Source organism: Panthera pardus, unplaced genomic scaffold, assembly GCF_024362965.1.
Source record: "Panthera pardus isolate Hobbes unplaced genomic scaffold, ASM2436296v1 HiC_scaffold_20, whole genome shotgun sequence".
Lineage (NCBI taxonomy): Eukaryota > Metazoa > Chordata > Mammalia > Carnivora > Felidae > Panthera > Panthera pardus.
The window spans coordinates 31499895-31518853 of NW_026526766.1; the positions used below are offsets into that span (position 1 = coordinate 31499895).

General features: G+C 40.4%; 1 protein-coding gene across 2 annotated transcripts; it reads left to right on the forward strand.

Moving 5' to 3' along the window:
• Positions 1-5828: 5828 nt before the first annotated feature.
• MLANA (melan-A) lies at positions 5829-18561 on the forward strand. Of its 2 annotated transcripts, none has more exons than XM_019439652.2 (5): positions 5829-5943; positions 7266-7367; positions 11573-11669; positions 16907-17020; positions 18277-18561. In XM_019439652.2, the coding sequence occupies exons 2-5, from the start codon at positions 7291-7293 to the stop codon at positions 18343-18345; spliced, it is 357 nt and encodes a 118-aa protein (XP_019295197.2). In that variant the 5' UTR covers positions 5829-5943; positions 7266-7290; the 3' UTR covers positions 18346-18561. The 2 variants fall into 2 exon arrangements, with proteins under 2 accessions (XP_019295197.2, XP_019295200.2); XM_019439655.2 differs by lacking the exon at positions 5829-5943 and adding an exon at positions 6071-6158.
• Positions 18562-18959: the final 398 nt, after the last annotated feature.

Genomic DNA, 18959 nt, shown 5'->3' on the forward strand with positions numbered 1-18959 from the left:
TAGCTGATTAGAATGTAGCAGCACTCAGGCCACAGCTGAACATGAGTTCATAGGCTTAATCCACTATCCCTTCCCTCTCAAGGCTGTTTGCATATTCATGGGAGATCCACAGAGGCATCAGCCTTTCTCATGCCAGGAACCTGCCAGGCACTGCACTGGGTGATTTTACATATTTTATCATCTCACTTAATTCTCATAGAAATTTTGTAATTATTATTTATTCCCATTTTGTAGATGAGGCTGCTGAAGCTCAGAGAAGCTAAGTAATTTGCCCAAGGTCACACAGATAATAATGGGAGTTGAGATTCCATGTCATTCTGTCTAGGTCCAGGACCCTACAGTGCATAGGAAAGGAGCACTGTTCACAGCCTGCCTCAATCACTGCAGATATGTCTACCTGCCTTCTCTACCTTCTGAAATACCATTTCTATTTATTCAGCTTCTCCTACAAAAGGGAAGCAGCATCAACTCCTATTTACAGTGATGAATTTTATAACCTTCTAGCATTTTCTGATGGGATGTATGTGAGAGAGCAAAACCTCACAGTCTTGTGGAAAGCACTGAAGAAGGTTCTAAGCCCTAAGGAGGATGAGTAAAGAGGATTCTGGCCTCTAAACTGTGAACAGGAGGGTTTTGAAAAGATCGAAGAGGCATCTCTGCAGCCAGTCTTCAGCTGCTTCATCAGGTGGACCATTGGTTCGGGGGCGGGGGTGGGAAGCGCGGTCAAAGCCCACCAGGGGGCAGCAGAGAATGAGTCAATGGACAGCAAGCTAACTTTGGGACACTGGCAGGTTAAGTTGCAACCTCACATCCAAACTAAAGGCAGATTTTAGCTGGGCCAGAAGAGTAATGGGTGGGGCAGCCTTGTAGTAACAGCTCACCCTTGATGCTTAAGGTATTTAAGCACATGGTAAGCATTATCTCCTTTAGCTTTCACAACTTACCTAGGAAGTAAATCCTATTTATTATCAGCCCTACTTTTTCATGCAATGAGGCTCCAAGAAGTATATGATTTGCCCAAGGTCACACAGATTGAAGAGATGAAGTACAGATAATTTGGACTCTAGAATCCCTGTGGTCAGCCTTGGAGCTATACTGCCAGGGAAGAAAGGACATTATGGGAAGTGTGGAAGGTAGTAGGGCCTGGGTTTGTTCTGGGGGCAGAGACTGATGCCTAGGCCAATCCAAGGACAGTGACTAGAAGCCTGGTCAAAAGGAAATTCTTGGGGTAATTCCAGGAAACAGGATGTGGTAGGATTTTCAGTCTGAGGTTCCCTGGAAACCCTTATTTGAAGAAGCCACTCCAGCTCATCCTTGGCACTTCACCCTGACAGGACTGGACACATCAGAAGCTGCAAGCCACTCAAAGATCCAAAGAGATGTCCCTGTAAGATCTAATCAGGACTCCCTTGCTGAGCTTCAAAAACTGGATGAGTGGGAGAGTATGTCTCCAAACAGGCTGTAGTGTCCCCAGTGTGCCGAATCTGGTCCTGTGGCTCTCTCTGGGGCAGGGGATGATGCTAGCTGCCTTGCATGATCCACGCTGGAACAATACCTGGGCAAATTCAAGGTCCCTGAATTAGTTCACATCACCAGGGGACTTAAACAAGACCTGGGAGCTTGCCTTACCCTGAGATCCAAGTCAGTACCTCCTTCTCTGGTCTTGCCACCAATCATGCAGGGGCCCAGTTTAGTTGAGGAATCCAGTTTAGCACAAACCTTTGGCTTCCTGGCTCAGAAATGCATCCTTCTTTCTAGACTTGCACCCACCACTAGGACTGTCTGGGAGTTACTGGGCATAACCCTAAGGTTCTCAGGTTAAAGTCACCTTCCTCAAATCCACTGACACAATGGGCTTATATTCTTCCTGATGCGTGTACAGAATCTACTGAATCAGTCTCAGTTCTGGGAATCCAGACTAATTCATGTTCTGTTACTCTGCCTCAGGGCCTTTGCTTCAGGTTCTTCTATCTGAGATCCTCTTCCTCCATCTTTGTATGACTTCTTTGCTGACTCCTTTTTGTCACTTACATCTCAGTTTACATTTTTCCTCTTTTTCAGAAAAGCTTTCCCTGTCTTACCTAATAAGGATCAAACCCCCTCTCTCTCCTTTTTGTCTTTTCTCTCCTTTGTAATTTCCAGTGATGATTATCCAGTATCCAGTAGGTTGATAATGCCCTCACACAGAACAGTCTAAAATGGAAAGTGGAAAGCCATAGGATAAGGAAGTAGTGGGGACCTTGGATATTATGGGGAAGTGACCTTAGTAGTTATTTAATCGAAGTCCTCAGCTGATAAGAATTATCACATTCTTTTTTTCAGTTGAGTGTTTTGTTTCTCCACAACAGTTACAGAGAGCTGGTAGGTAACTGTTCTATCCTAAGACATGCTTCTGGGTTATACACAGTTGACTCTTGGGGTAGATTATAATGCCAGGTCAAATCAGTTAGATACTAGGTAGGTCATATCCACCTGTTTTCAGTTAGATACTAGGTAGATCTTATCTACCTTCAAAGAGAAACTTTTGTCTGCCCCTTGCAAATGCACAGAACCCACTCTCCCCAGGAGACAATTATCTTTGAATATGTCACAGAGAAATCAGGGAGCTTAGGAAGTTTTTAGGAGGCCTTAAGGATCTTCTATTTCCTAATAGGAAATAGAATCCAACAATACATTAAAAGAATTATTCACCACGATCAAGTGGGATTTATTTCTAGGATGCAGGGCTGGTTCAGTATCTGCAAATCAATTAAAGTGATACATCACATCAATAAAAGAAAGGATAAGAACCACATGATCCTCTCAATAGATGCAGAAAAAGCATTTGATAAAATACAGCATCGTTTCTTAATAAAAACTCTCAAAAAAGTAGGGATAGAAGGAACATATGTCAACATCATAAAGGCCATATATGAATAGTCCCACAACTAATCTCATCCTCAATGGGGAAAAACTGTCAGCTTTTCTACTAAGATCAGGAACACAACAGGGATCTCCACTCTCACCACTGCTGTTCAACGTAGAGCTGGAAGTCCTAGTCCCAGCGATCAGACAACAAAAAGAAGTAAAATGCATTCAAATCATCAAGGAAGAAGTCAAACTCTTACTCTTCACAGATGACATGATACTCTATGTGGGAAGCTCAAAAGACTCCACCAAAAAACCCTGCTAGAACAGCAAAGTCACAGGATATAAAATCAATGCACAGAAATTAGTTGCATTTCTATACATCAAAAATGAAGCAACAGAAAGAGAAATCAAGAAATTTATCCCATTTACAATTGCGCCAAAACCATAAAACACCTAGGAATAAACCTAATCAATAGGTAAAAAAAAAAAACCTAATCAATAGGTAAAAAATCTATACACTGAAAACTATAGAAAGCTTATGAAAGAAATTGAAGAAGACACACAAAAAGTGGAAAAACATTCCATGCTCATGGATTGGAAGAACAAATAATGTTAAAAATGTCGCTACTACCCAAGCAATATTCAATGCAATCTGTATCAAAATAACACCAGCATTCTTCACAGAGCTAGAACAAACAATCCTAAAATTTGTATGGAACCAGAAAGACCCTGAATAGCCAAACAATCCTGACAAAAACAAAAACAGAAACAAACCTGAAAACTGGAAGCATCACAATTCTGGACTTCAGGCTTTATTACAAAGCCGTAATCATCAAGACAGTAGGGTACTGGCACAAAAACAGACACACAGATCAATGGAACAGAATAGAGAACCAGAAATGGACCCACAGATGTATGGCCAACTAATCTTTGACAAAGCAGGAAAGAATATCCAATGGAAAAAAGACAATATCTTCAGCAAATGGTGCTGGGAAAACTGGACAGCAGCATGCCAGAAGGATGAAACTGGACCATTTTCTTACACTACACATAAAAGCAAACTCAAAACGGATGAAAGACCTAAATGTAAGACAGGAAACCATCAAAATTCTAGAGCAGAAAACAGGCAGCAATCTCTTTGATCTCGGCCGCAGCAACTTCTTTCTAGATAAGTCCCCGGAGGCAAGGGAAACAAAAGCAAAAATACAGTATTGGGACCTCATCAAAATAAAAAGCTCTGCACAGCAAAGGAAACAATCAACAAAACTAAAAGCCAACTGACAGAGTGGGAAAAGATATTTGTAAATGACATATCAGATAAAGGGTTAGTATCCAAAATCTATAAAGAACTTACCAAACTCAACAACCAAAAAGCAAATAATTCAGTGAAGAAATGGGCAAAAGACATGAACAGATACTTTTCCAAAGACACCCTAACGGACTAATGGCTAATGGACACAGGAAAAAATGCTCCACATCACTCATCATCAGGGAAATACAAATCAAAACCCCAATGAGATACCACCTCACACTTGCTAGATTGGCTAAAATTAACAATTTAAGGAAACAACAGATATTGGTGAGGATGTGGAGAAAGAGGAAAACTTGTACACTGCTGGTGGGAATGCAAACTGGTGCAGCCATTCTGGAAAACAGTATGGAGTTTCCTCAAAAAATTAAAAATAGAACTCCCCTATGACCCAGCAATTGCACTATTAAGTATTTATCCAAAGGATAGAAAAATGCTGATTCGAAGGGGAACATGCACCCCAATGTTTATAGCAGCACTATCAACAATAGCCAAATTATGGAAAGAGTCCAAATGTTCATCAACTGATGAATGGATAAATAAGATATGGTGTATATATACAATGGAATATTATTTGGCAACCAAAAACAATGAAATCTTGCCATTTGTAACAATGCGTATGGAACTAGGGTGTATTATGCTAAGTGAAATAACTCAGTCAGTAAAAGATAAATATCATATGATTTCACTTATAAGTGGAGTTTAAAAAACAGATGAACATAGGGGACAAGAAGGAAACATAAGATAAAAAGAGAAGGAGGTAAACCATAAGAGACTCTTAAATACAGAGAACAAGCTGGAGGGATGTTGGGTGGGGGGATGGGCTAAATGGGTGATGGGCATTAAGGAGGGCACTTGTTGGGATGAACACTGGGTATTAAATATAAGTGATAAATCACTAAATTCTAACAAAATAAATAAATAAAACCCTGATAAATTTTTTAAAAAGTATCTTCTATTTCCTCTTCTGGATCAGAACCAGGTGGGACAAGATGGTCTCCAGGTCTGAGCCTAAAGGCTCTTTAAGTCTTTGAGGTGGGGATAAGGGAGGATATAGGGTCCCCAGGTATATTTTCAGATAAACAATATCTAATTTTTTAAGTAAAAATATGTCCTATCCAGTAAGTGGGGCATAATTATGCTAAAAAATATATTTCATGGGACATAGTTATATTAAAAATTATTCAGTGTTTATCTGAAATTCAAATATAATTGGGCATCCTATATTTTATCTAGCAACCTTAAGGGAGACAGACCAACATTTAAAATAAGTGGCTTCCAAGGGGTGCCTGGGTGGCTCAGTCAGTTAAGCGTCTGACTTCAGCTCAGGTCATGATCTCACTATTCACGGGAGTTCTAGCCCCGTGATGGGCTCTGTGCCAACAGCTCAGAGCCTGGAGCCTGCTTCAGATTCTGTGTCTCCCTCTCTCTCTGCCCCTCCCCCACTCGCACTCTGCTTCTCTCTCTCTCTCTCAAAAATAAACATTAAAAAGAAACATGTTAAATAATAAACAAACAAACAAATAAAATAAGTGGCTTCCCTAAAAGGAAATCTTGAGATTGGGGAAAACAGAGGCCACAGTGAGCAATGACTTTTTGAGGAGAGGAATGAAGTCAGTTTCTTTCATGCCAATTAAGCAATCACAGGCAACCCTGTCAGAAATCCAAACTCATGACTAACATGGGACTGGAGATCAGGAAAAGAAATTTAAAAGATTAAGAGTCAGAGAAGCAATCTTCACATACAGGGCAAGCCAGCAGACAGAACAATCCCATCCAGGAAGGTAAGAGCATGGCCTTCTCACCCATTGTTTTTGCCCAAGAGAACAGGTTTTGGGGGATTCTGGTGGGCTCCTTTGCCCTCCTTCTTTGCTTCCCTGATGCTTGGCTGTCAGCGAAATTTCTCCTCAGTTCATGTAAGTCTTCAGCTACTGAGGGCTCATGAAGTTTCTTCCTAGGTCCTGTTTCTAGACTGCCAAAAAGCAAAGAAGAGAGCCAGGTAAAGCAATCATTCAGGCTACATCCTGATTTTGATTCTGTGTGTGTATTCTCTTGTCATTTGAAAGACTGCTTCTCTTGGTTTGAGTGAGATGAGATGAGGTACATTTGTTGTCCCTATACTGTTTGCAGAGGTTTACATAGATTTACAAAAACAATTTAATGCAGAATCAAGTTTTGTATCTGTAATTTTGAGCACAGGGCTCACCCCTACATTATTTACCTGAGATGATCATGAGTTCAACTATAATTTCTTTCCTACAATTGGGAAGGAAAAATTACGCACAAAATGCCCCAGTGTAAGGTGTTCATGTGGTGAATTCCCCCTCTGTTCTCCCACTTCTCTCCTACTATTTTAAGCAGGCTCATTAATATAACTCTATTATCAGACCTTTGAAATTCATAAGAATAAGAGGGAAGAAAAATACATATAATAGCAAGGAGAGAAGAGAAACCACTGTTGGTTTCCAACCAGCACACTTTAATCATGACTTCCATAGTTCATGAGCTTTTGTCTATTTGTTTGTATTATGGCTTAAAATTGTGTATTAAAATATATATCATTATAAGACATATACACAAACAGATTTAAGCCCTATTCCTGAGACTTGAATGAGGGAGAAAGAGGATGCTGTGTTCAGCCACATATTCATGTCATCATAACCATCTATTTGGCCAAAGATTGAAATGAAATTAATACCTTTGGAGAGAACTCCTTTTATTAACCAGTTTTGTGCCAAGGAAAGTAGGGAATAAATAAAAATGAATTTTGTTTCTCTACAAGCTTATGGTATAGAGTCACATTGAAGGCAAATGAAGAGCATTTCCCCCCAGAATAATAACTCAAAGTTTGTTGTTGTTGTTGTTTGCTTTTGTTTGTAGTTTCTTCTTTGAACTTAAGTTTCAGTTGGTAGAAGTGGTTAGAACCTTGAGCAATCTCCACTTGATATCAATGAAAAAAGCAAGTACAAATCCTTTCCCAGAGAGAAACCAGAGGGTCCTGGGTATTATCAATGTCCACCCGGAGAGAATGTCTTTTGGATCTTTATGAAGTGCTGAGTGAGATGCTCTGGATGCATTAAATGATGCCTGTGTGCCCCTGCTACAGGTATCCTGCGAACTGTGCCCATAAGATGCCAAAAGAAGAGGCTTACTTCATCCTTGGCTACCCCAAGAAGGGGCACAACCACTCCTACATCACAACTGAAGAGTAAGTTCAAAACTGAACCTAGGGGGGTTTCTAGTTTGCCATTTGCTGACACAGCCTGCTGATTTCTACCAGCACCTGCTTGTCAGTAAATCTCTCTAGTGTTCATTTCTGCAGAGAGTAAAAACCCTGATAATGAGGTGAGGAACCCCCATGATCCTACAAGGGACTCAGTCAAGCTTCTCTGAGGCCAAACAGGCAAGGAAACAGGAATGATAATCAGTTGGATCTTGGCATTTATTTTTCTGTATCCTTGGCTATTAGGTTTTCACTACAGGTTCCCTGGATGGAAAACGTCTGGATGCAAGATGACACTTTCCTCAAACCTTGTTATGTCTAACCCACTCAGGCTCCTAGAGATGGTCTGCAGACAGAACAAAGGCGAGTTGCCAAAGAGCTAGTGAGAATGAAGGGCAAGTATGTGCGACTCCAACTGCAGACTGACTCCAGGGTGAAGATGGTGGTTATAATTCTGCATCATAATTTATCCTAAGGAAAGCTGTTTGATATTATGAATTAATTAAAAATAAGTATTTATATGATTCAGTATTTCTAAGTGCTAAGCAATGCATAATCAGTCCAAGACACTATCCTTGTCTTTGGAAAAATATTACAGTCTTTTGGATAATTAGGTTCAAGAATAATTTTAGCAAACATAAGTGCTGTAACGGGATGACAGTCTCCTGGGACACACTCTACATGTACTAGAGTGGGCAAGATTGGTGGGAGGTCAGTTTACACCCTCTGAGTGGAGACTCCAACAGGAAAAAAATGGTACCAGGTTTTTATTTGGACTACCTCTTAAGTTCAGAAGTTACTGAAAACTTGCTCTCCCTTGGAAAAGAACTATTTAAAAATCTTTATTAGAGTGAACTAGCAGGGGCAAGCAAGATGTAGAATCCATTAAAGGGACTGAGGAAGAATTTAGGCTGGGAGCATTTCCTTAGAAGACTCTAGTGGGATTCTCTAACATTCCTGCATGGTCAGTGGGGAACTGGGATGGGGAGATCTTCTGAAAAAATGTCTGAAGAGCAAAAATACACTCTTTGGGGTATTTGGGGGGTACACATATTAGGTAGGATATTGTTTCAGCTTCTGTATAATGATTTAACAAACTGTATCACTGTGAAACGTCAGGAAAGAGAGGTTGAGGGGTTCTCTCAGTTGAAAGGGCATAAGTAATTTATGGAGGTTTTAAACTGCAGTTTTCCAGTCAGTGCCACTAGAGAGGCTGATTTCATAGGTCTGGGGGTAGGGGCACAGAGTTGGCACTTTAACAAGCATCTCATGTGACTCTGCTGCAGGAGGCATTTGAATGACACTCTAGAGAGCCCTGCCCAGCTGAGTAGTGGATTCTTTTGGTGTGTCTGGCATATCCTGATGTTTTCCACTACTGTATCAGTCACTGGATGTGTGTAAATGCAATGTGACTGTGCATAAAGAAGTGGAACAGAGCTCTGTCTGTGTCAAGATGTCCAAGGGGATGACCACAGACTTGGTGGGTGAAATTAGAGCACAAGCATGCTAAGAATTAAATCATCTGCCTTCAGTCATGAGAACCCACTGAATGCTTCTTGTGAAAGCTTCATTTCAGGAAAGGGTGATATGGCAGGAAAGAATGATATAGAAGGAAAGGCACTGCTTGGATATCTTAGGCCAGTCACTGTGAATGCTGGTTCTTTCACTTACTAGTTGTGCAGCCTTGGGCATTTTACCACCTTAAAATGTTAGGGATATCAGCTGTGACATGAACATCATATCTACTTCGGAGGACTATTGTGAGGATGAAATAAAAGTCTATATGTGGGGTGCTTAGCACAATGCGTGGCACAAATCAGTGCTCAATGAATGGCAGAGAAGCCACTAAGCTGGTGGTGATGTTGATGAATCTTGGTAGGTCTCAGCTTCATGATCCACAAAATAGGTGGACTGGCCTGCATAATTAGGTCAGAGTTTTTATCCAGCACTGTCATCCATCCTGTTTAGAGATGGACAGAATAGACTTAATGCCTCAGCAGCCTTGAGAAGGAGGTGATCAGGTAGATGTTACAGGGCTTCTGTCCAGGAGAAGCCTCAGCTATATCTTGATTTACATTCAGATGCTCAATCTCCTATAAATCACCCAGCTCTGTAGAGCCTTTCTTTAGCAAGTCACAGCACTCTCCACTTTGATCATGCTATGATGTAGAAAATCAGGCCGATGCCACCTAATTGACAGTGTTATACAGGGAAAGCACAGCCTCAGTCATTGTTTCCAGGGCCTCTGTGGTAACTAATGCTTCCCATGGGCCACTGGACACAGGGCTCAAAAGGTTGGCTTAGATGCCCAGATTGCATCCTGCTACAATCTTAGTGAAGTTCCATTCTTAGTGAAGCTACAGGTTTGCTCTAGGTTCAGCTCAGACAGTTCTCCCCAGCACTGAGCCTCCTTGTTATATCTTTTAATAACCCATGCCTGGCCAGCTGGGAGGTTCTTATTGAACATCTTTAGAGTCTCTTGACTCCAAAGTCAAGCCAGCTGGCATCTCTGACTTGGCAGCCAAGCAGTCTGGAGAGATAAGGTTGCTTGTCTCAGCATCCCCTGGGCTCTAGTCCCAGCTCAATTCTAAAATATCTTTTCCAGGTCACTTAGGTGAGAACAGAGTAAGCAGTAAGCACTGACCCATCTGGATCAGTGTTTGGTGATTCTAAACTGGATTCCTGAAGCAAGCAGAGGCCAGATAGCATCTTGTGTAATGGAGTATAAACATGAGACACATATCCTAACAGCTGGGCTAGGCTCTGGCATCCCCATGCAATAGTTACAGTCTTGGGGACCTTTAAATCCAACAAGCCCTACTTCCACCCCTTCAGTCAGAATGTGCCAGCCCTAAGTCCTCAGTGGCTGCTTTAAATACTTTCTCCTCTTCACTATCTTTTCTCTATCCCCAATCAAAACCTGCTCTGTGGAAAGTCGCAGATCCCCTCGTTCTCACTAGAGTGTGAATGACCCACAAGAGGTGAAAGTAACAGAATATTAAGCTTTTAGGACAAAGAAAAGATGAATCTTTAAAGATGGTATTTCAGGTCTTCAGTTCCAATTGTAAATGAGTAAAAATAATGATGTTGGGGCTAGCATTATGACCCAAATCCACATATTTATAAATAGTTACCTTAAAAGAGCATTCAATGGTTCATTCATTTTGCAGATGTGAATTTGTAATCACTCATAATTCATTTGTTCATTTTTTATTAATTTGGCCATCCATCCAACTGTCCACTTAGCCATCCATCCATCCATCCATCCATCCATCCATCCATCTTCAAGAAATATTTTTTTGAAACACCAATGTGCCTGACACTTTCTAGGCACTGAGGAAACAAATTAAAACATAAACCAAAAACCAAAAAACTCCTTTGGGACCTCCTCTCCTAGAAGAGACAGGTAAGCACACTGCTGATTACCACTGCAGGGCTGTGTATAAGAGAAGACAGGATTGGTTGCCATCATCCTGGGAGGGGTGGGTGGTGCTGAATCTTTGAACATGAATTTATTAGTCATGCACAAGGAATAAGGGGGTGAGTTTGGGTCAGAAAAGACACAAACACAAATGAGATAAACTCAGGTTTAAATCCTGGCTCCATCTTGTGCTACCCTCTGTATGACCATCAGCAAGGCACTTCACCTCTAAATCTATTTCCTCATCTGTGAAATGGGGATGATAGGTGATGTCTCCTTTGCAGGATTGTTGTAAGAATTAAATAATCTAGTATATGTACAATGTTCATCATGGCATCCGGCTTAGAGTAGGTCTTGAGTCAATGTTAATTATCAATACTTTTTCTGGACTAATAGTTGGGGAAAATGTTTTAAATAAGTCCTGATGGAAAGAAAAGATAACTCAGTCTCAGTAAATACTTTGTTCATGTAAGGGTCAGTTGCTACTGCACTTCTTGTGTCTGGAACTTGGGTGCTTAGGCCATGCCAGTTAGCCCTATTTCTGTGGACACACACCTGAGAGACTCCTAAAGAAGTTCCTGTTCCTGGTTACAGATGCTAGAGGCCTGGTGAGCGTTCAGTGTGGTATGGGGTAGGAAACTACTTGGGGGCTGGGAGGTGTTGCTCTGGGCTGGAAAAACTCCTGTGAAGATTGAAGATTGATGCATGTTCATCGCAATCTGGAGCAAGGTTTCTGTACCCAAATGGATTTGTCTATCTCTTGGGCCAGGGCTGCAGGGATTGGAATCCTGACAGTAGTCCTGGGAATTTTGCTGCTCATTGGCTGCTGGTATTGTAGAAGACGAAGTGGATACAGAAGCTTGAGGGTTAGTAAAGTTTCCACTGCTGGAATCCCTCTGGATCCAGGATACCCTTCCCTTTCTTTCTTTGAATTTCTGGGGAATGAGATAACATTCTCATGATCACCTCTAGCTCTTCTCTCTGGTTCTGATGAGTCTTTCTCTATACTTCTTTCAAGTCTTCTTTGCTTCTACCTAGGCATGAACCCCAACCAGAAACTTGGCTCATCTCAGTGATTTGATTCACAGCAAACCTGAGTACTTGGCTGTGTATGTAGCTGAGCACTGATAGTTTGTGTGGTGCAAGGATAGAGGTCCTGATACTCTTGCACAGCAAACAATGGCATGTGAGATCCTCCAGATCTTATCAATCCTTCTGGGAATTCTCACTGGTTCTGTTCTTCAACTTAGTGGCTTGCTCATCTCAGCTTGCTGCCTCGCCTGGGAGTTCCAGGTTCTTCTAACTCTGTTATACCAAGCAATTCAGCATGCCTAGGACCTATACAGCCATAAGTACAATGAGGAAACCATCCACCCCTCAGCAGCACAAAGGACCGCTGGGTTTTTAACAGAGCCCATTATCGTTTGATGACCAATGTAGTTTTGACAGAATTTTTTCTTCTTTACCCACATGAACAGGAAGCTAACAAATTACACAGCCCAGTCTTGGGGCAGTAGTGTCTTCCACACATAGGAAACATCAATTGAATCTTAAACCATTAGAACTACAGGTCTCACTTAAAAGCCAAGTAGCACTTTAGCTTTAAGCATCCAAAGGCTCTCTCCATAGTGAGCAATGAAATGAAAGGAAAGTTGCAATTTCTCTCTCCCTTCCCCCTTCTTCCTTCTCTCTTTCCTCCTCCACCCTCTCTTTTTCTGTCCCTCCACACTTCTCTCCATTTCTCCCTTTATTATTACACATCTGAAAACTTCTGGGTTGATACATAATGGAAAAAATTATCTTTACAAAAGATGTTGGAATGTCCCGTTCCTCATTCAGCAAACACTTCATTTAGAAGAAAAGGTTCTAGGACAGAGAGGACGGTTGTGAGGGTGGGGTTTGGAGCTTGGCAGTCTGAAGAAGGGAAGGGGAAGATAACAGGTATAGCTTTGAATTCTCCTTGCCAGGAAGCTTGGGCAGTCCCATGTGCCCCTTGCCCTAATGCCCATCTTGCCAGAGTGTCCAAATACAAATCATGACATACAGTGCAAGTTTGGGGGCCAACACGGCCACTGAGCAGTAGTAGCCCTCCCGTGTGTTGACATTTAGTGGAAAGAAGGAAGTTTATGAGTCTGAATAAGATCCCAAACCAAGTACCATAGGAAAGCCTTGGCTTAGGGGATTAGGGATGGACCTTGTGTTCATATGACACTTCTCTGTGGCTGTTCACAACAGATTAGGAAGGGACTTTGCTCTCTGCCACAGAATTCCATTTGTGCCTCTAGTACAGAGTTAATATTGCTTTGCAATTGGTTATTTATTTATTTTTGCCTCCTCCACCCCTTATCCTTCCTCCATTTATGTCTTGGGACAGAGAATATTTCTTACTCATCTTGGTACCTCCAGTGCCTGGCCCATAGCAGTCACCCAATTGTATGGCATCAGGATTTGGTCTCATTGTCTGTCATTGACTCGCTTGATGACCTTAGATTTTAACTTCTCTGAGCCTCATTTACTGTATTCTACACCTAGGCACATGTGATATAATGTGATATATATCAGTTTTTATTTAATATATATTTTCTTCCATATGTTTATTTAATTCTATATTTGTATATAAAAACACACAATGATTTAAGTCTTTCAAGGAGTAAAAGCTCTACAAATTCAATATGTTGACAACCATTTCCTAACTGGCTTGATGCCACTGGACAAAAATACAATGATTTTTTTCCTTCCTGATTCAACACTCCCATCTTAAACTCAATTAAACCAAAACAGAGAGTCTTTAATGTCATAAGCTCAGACACTGTGAACATTTTGCTTAGTAAGGTTTAAGTTCAACCTTACTAGATCAGTGATTTGTAGAGTTTCTGGAATTTTTGTGAGATGGAGCTGTGTTTAAGTTTTCTGGTTCCTGTGGCACCTAAAAAATGCTGTCATTTATTTTTTTTAATGTTTATTTTTATTTTTGAGAGAGAAAGAGAGACAGAGCATGAGTAGGAGAGGGTCAGAGAGAGAGGAAGACACAATCCAAAGCAGACTCCAGGCTCTGAGCTGTCAGCACAGACCCTGATGTGGGGCTCAAACCCATGAGTCATGAGATCATGACCTGAGGTGAAGTCAGACACTTAACCGACTAAGCCACCCAGGTGCCCCCTACTTTTTAAATTAATATTAAAATCTTGTTTTGAGACTTTCATATTTCCTGAAAAGCTGGATTGGGGATCAGTAGTCTAAGAAATTTAGGCAAAATTATGTAAAATAGTGCACTAAATAAATCCTCCCTGCCTCTCTTCAGTGATTCTTCTTTTTTTTTTTTTTTCATTTTGAAACCAAAGGACATAAATGACAATAAATGCAAGCTTCAGGTAGCTAAGTTACTCCACCTTTACCAACCTGCTTTAAGCTTTGAAATGTTTACTTTCCCACTTCCATTGACCATAGAATGGTAGCATGGTTGGTTGGAATTAAGATCTCCTAAAGTGTCTCCATTGACTCACAACTCCCTTTAGCCCTGAAAAACATCTTTTGAAAGAATAGAGTGCTTTTTGCAGCTTGTTTCTGCAGGAAAATGATTTATAAAGGGATGGAAGTTGTTTTTGTATTTACCAACTTTACCTTTCACTTGAAAGTTTAGGACAAAATGCTTTTTGATTCTTGGATAATTTCTTGGAGAATTTCAAGGCCCCTGCTACAGCTCAGTTGACACTCATGTTTCACTTGTGTTTCTCAATGCTTGATCAGGGGCCCCTGCACTGGGGCTCTTGCTAAAATGCAGATTCTGGGACCCTCTCTGGTGGTGGGACCCAGGAAGCTGCCTTTTAAAAAGATTTATTTTTGAGAGACAGGGAGAGAGGCGGTGGGGGGGGGGGGTGGGGTGGGGTTGGAGAATCCCAAGCAGGTCCCACACTGTCAGTGCAGAGCCCAATGCGGGGCTCGATCCCACGAACCGTGAAATCATGACCTGAGCTGCAATCAAGAGTCTGACACTTAATGGACTGAGCCACCCAGGCATCCCCAGGAAGATGCCTTTTAAATCGAATGCTGAAGTTTCAGTACAAATGCATAGAATTGGCAGTGAACTAGGGGAGTGGATCATGCCCCTATCCTATAGCAGGTGAGAGATTTACAAAGAAGAAAAAGAATAAAAGTGATAATTGAGGTAAAGGGAGAAAAGGCATTAAATACCTTATCTGTGGGCTGCGAGTTGGGGAGGGGAGCAGAAACTTCCTGCATCCTCACATCAAGATTAGGGCCTTTGCGCATATATCCTTCCAGGGGGTAACATCAATAATAATTTCAGACTAGAGTCTAGGAAAACTACTTCTTTACAGTCTGAAGACTGTGTAGTTATCAGCCCAATCCATGTCTGGCCTGATCTCACTGATATTTCAAACACTTCTCCACTTCTCCCTGAGAAACCTGCCTTAATGCCCTCTTCCAACCTAGTAGACCCCAATGATTAGCCACAGTCTGCAGAAAAGGCTGAAGAACTGCTAACATCCTCACAGCCTCCTTGTTCCAGTCCCTCTCAGCCAGTACCACAGAATGCATACTGCTAATGCCCTACTGGCTAGATTTGGCTCACTGGTGTTTGGGACTGTATTAAAAAAAAAATTTAATTAGGTACTAAAATTTAAAAGTAGCATGTTACATAAAAATCTCAATTTCCAGTTTCTTTTAAAAATCAAGAGATCTAGCAAAAACTGGCAGCTATATAGTGGTTGTCCCTTTAGATGAGATACTCTCCCTCCTTTTCTATTGCCCCCACCTGGCCCCTTTCCTCCCCCTTAGCATTACCTGCCTGCTTCCTCTAAGGATCTGAATATAGCTGGGTTGCCTGGGGGCAGGCAATAAAGAGGCGCATTGTCTGCATAGCACTGGTTCTCCATGTGACCCTGGATCATCAGTTTTGACAGTGTCACCTGGGAACTTGTTGGAAATGCGCATTATGGGCCTCACCCTAGTGTCAGAAAGTCTGGATGTGGGTCTGCCAATCTGGGTTTCACAAGCCCTCAGGTAATACTGATGCATGCTAAAATTTGAGAACTGCCACTATGGAGAATTTAACAAAAATAAAAGCAACTAAAACTATGCTTTTTATTATCATAATGTGCCAGTAATTTTAAACTATGTCAGTGATGAAATATTCCACCTCACTATGGTGGACCACTCCTGAAGTCCCCACTTGGGTATGTTTCTCTGTCCTGCACAATTTGTTGTTATTTTATTGTAGGGATGGAGAATATCACCCTGTAAACCTATGCAAAGCACCAAACTAAGCTTTCACCCACCCCTCCCCATGATAACTCAGGGTGCATAATTTATTCCTTGACTAGTCATCATGTTGCAGTTTAATTTGGAAGCTCAGACTACAACCACAGTATTTCTACCACAACATATGTGTTTGTAGCATTTTAAAGATATTTTGCTGTCATTATGGGGAAGGCAGAAATAGTCAGTGTGTCCCTGCTGCCAAGTTTCTCAAAAGTTTTTTTCTCACTGAGATACCTCACTAGCTTTGACCACCTCCACTCAAAATCATTCTCTGAGGTTCATTTTTTAGATTGATTCTTTTTCTCTTTCCCTTCAAGAATATTCATTGACGAACTAATGGGTATCAGGCACTGTACTAAGTGCTTTACCTTTAGTTTTAATTTCTACAACTCTGAGAGGTAGGTGGTATTATCGTCATACTACAGATGCACAAATACTAGAATTCAGACAGGCAAAATGACTACTAGCCTGAAACACACTGCACATAAGTGGCAGAACCAAGATTAAAACCCATTCTCCTTTTTTTTTTATAAGTTTATTTATTTATTTTGAGAGGCAGGGTGAGGGGAGAAGTAGAGGAAGAAGGAGAGAAAGAATCCCAAGCAGGCTCAGTGCTGTCAGCACAGAGCCTGACATGGGGCTTCATCTCACAAACTGAGAGATTATGACCTGAGCCCAGATCAAGAATTGGGTGCTCAACCAACTGAGCCACCCAGGCATCCTGATTAAAACCCATTCTTAAAATTTCAACTTCCTTCTCTTTTATTTATTGAACTCAATTATTTTTTTCTCAACCACTGACCTTCATGCATGCACATTTCAGGACAAAAGCATTCACGCTGGCACTCGAAGTACCTTAACAAGGAGATGTCCACGTGAGGGGTTTGGTCACCAGGATAGCAAGCTGCCTTTTCAAGAGAATAATTGTGAACCTGTGGTAGGTTGAGATCCTATATCTTGGTGTTTCTGTATGGCTGTTTTTAACTCAAATGAATAAAATTATTCCAATTTAAAAAGCAAGGACAATATGAATATACATAATGCTCCTGAACTGTACACTTAAAAATGGTTAATTACAATGGTAAAATTTATGTTATATATATATATATATACATATATATATAAACATAAGTAATAACATAATAAACATAACAAAAACATAAACAAAATACATAACAAATAAACAAAAAACACAATAACCAAGATAAAAATGGGGAAGCCCAGAGATTGTCTTAAATCATGTCCTCTTTTACTCAGATTTTTTAGGGTCAGTGATCTTATGTGTATAAGATCCAAAGGAAGAAGTTTGTTCTGTATACAATATCTTTTTTGTTTTATGTTTTTAGTATATTTGCCTTTTTCTGAATATAGATACATCTAGGGGAGAAAAAAAATCATCTGTTATTAATTGTATAGAGCTGTGCAGTCCAAAAGGGTAGCCACTAGCCACATGTGGCTATGGAGCATTTGTAACAAAGTAGTTTAAATTACAATGTGCTGTAACACATACCAGATTTCAAAGATTTAGTATGAAGAAAAAAATATAAATAATTCATTAATGATTTTTATATCAATTACATGTTGAAATGATATTTTGATATGTGGGATTAAATAATTAAGATTAATTTTACCTGTTCATTCTTATTTTGTAATGTGGATACTAGAAATGTTTAAATCTCATATATGGTATACTCTATTTCTATTGTGTGCACTGGTATAGGTGCAGTATATCATAATGGTGGAGAGAATGGACTCTGGAGCCAAATTGCTGTGAAATTGTGTGACCTTGAACAAGTGACTTAACCTCAGTTTTCCAACCTGTAACATGAAAACACTCTAGAATTCTAAATTTTGAGCATTAAATAAAGGCCTGGCACATTTTTGCTATACTGATGATAGCACTGGCCTTTAGATACACAAGATACACAAGGATGTATCTATGTGGTATAAATGTAATGTATATTAGTGGCTTTAAAAACAGTGTTCAAGAACTCACTAGCTAGGGCTTGGGACTTAAACTGACAAAGGTAATGCAGGTATAAATAAGTTTTTGATATTTTGGGAAGCCTGTGGACACTTACAAGTTTCTGTCCAGAGAAGTAGTATAGTTATGATGCTAACCATTAACTCTACCCTCTCCCAGAACATACGCACTGTTGCCAAGCCTATACTCTCCCTTTCTCATTCTCACAGGTTCCCAATGCTCCACCTGCCTATGAGAAACTCTCTGCAGAACAGTCACCACCACCTTATTCCCCGTGAGAATGCTGAGAGGTGCTGAAATGATTTCCCTTACAATTTTGCTGGAATTTAATATGGACATCTAATATTCTGCTTTGGAATGCTGTAGAAACAGTGTAAATCATCCCTAATAATAAGCTTAGTATTAAATTGTTAGTAGAGCAACTAGTAATACTAATTGGAGAAATTATGAGAAATATTAAAATGGAAAAAACTTTCTTAATAAACACTATAATGCCTGATACTATTTGTATAATTTTCTGAGACAGAATTCAAGTGTGTATTCTGGCACCATTAAATTTCTTCTTTGTTGAAATTTGGCTAACAACTAAGAAACTACTATTCTGATTTTTGAAGAAGCAGCCTCTTGGCCAATAAGAACTCTAACAAAATTGCTGCACATGAGTCTGTGGCATGGAGTACTTGCAGAGGATATCTTTATAGGTTTAAGACAAATTTGACCTACCAAATTATAGTCACATTCAGAAAAGTATCAGTAATGTCTCTTTGTGGTCTACAATTCCATGATACTACAATAACATACTGCAGAGATCCTGTATCTTCATACATAGAATCCAGTTCTAATTACATTTCACTTCAAGACTTAATGCTATCATAATTAATGATAAAAAGTT

Bases quoted from the DNA above. Each gene is read 5' to 3' on its own strand.
- MLANA (XM_019439652.2), top strand. From the start codon at position 7,291: ATGCCAAAAGAAGAGGCTTACTTCATCCTTGGCTACCCCAAGAAGGGG. The intron at 11,670-16,906 runs GTTAGTAAAGTT...TGCACATTTCAG, and splicing joins GTGGATACAGAAGCTTGAGG to GACAAAAGCATTCACGCTGG. The intron at 17,021-18,276 runs GTAGGTTGAGAT...TCATTCTCACAG, and splicing joins AGAATAATTGTGAACCTGTG to GTTCCCAATGCTCCACCTGC.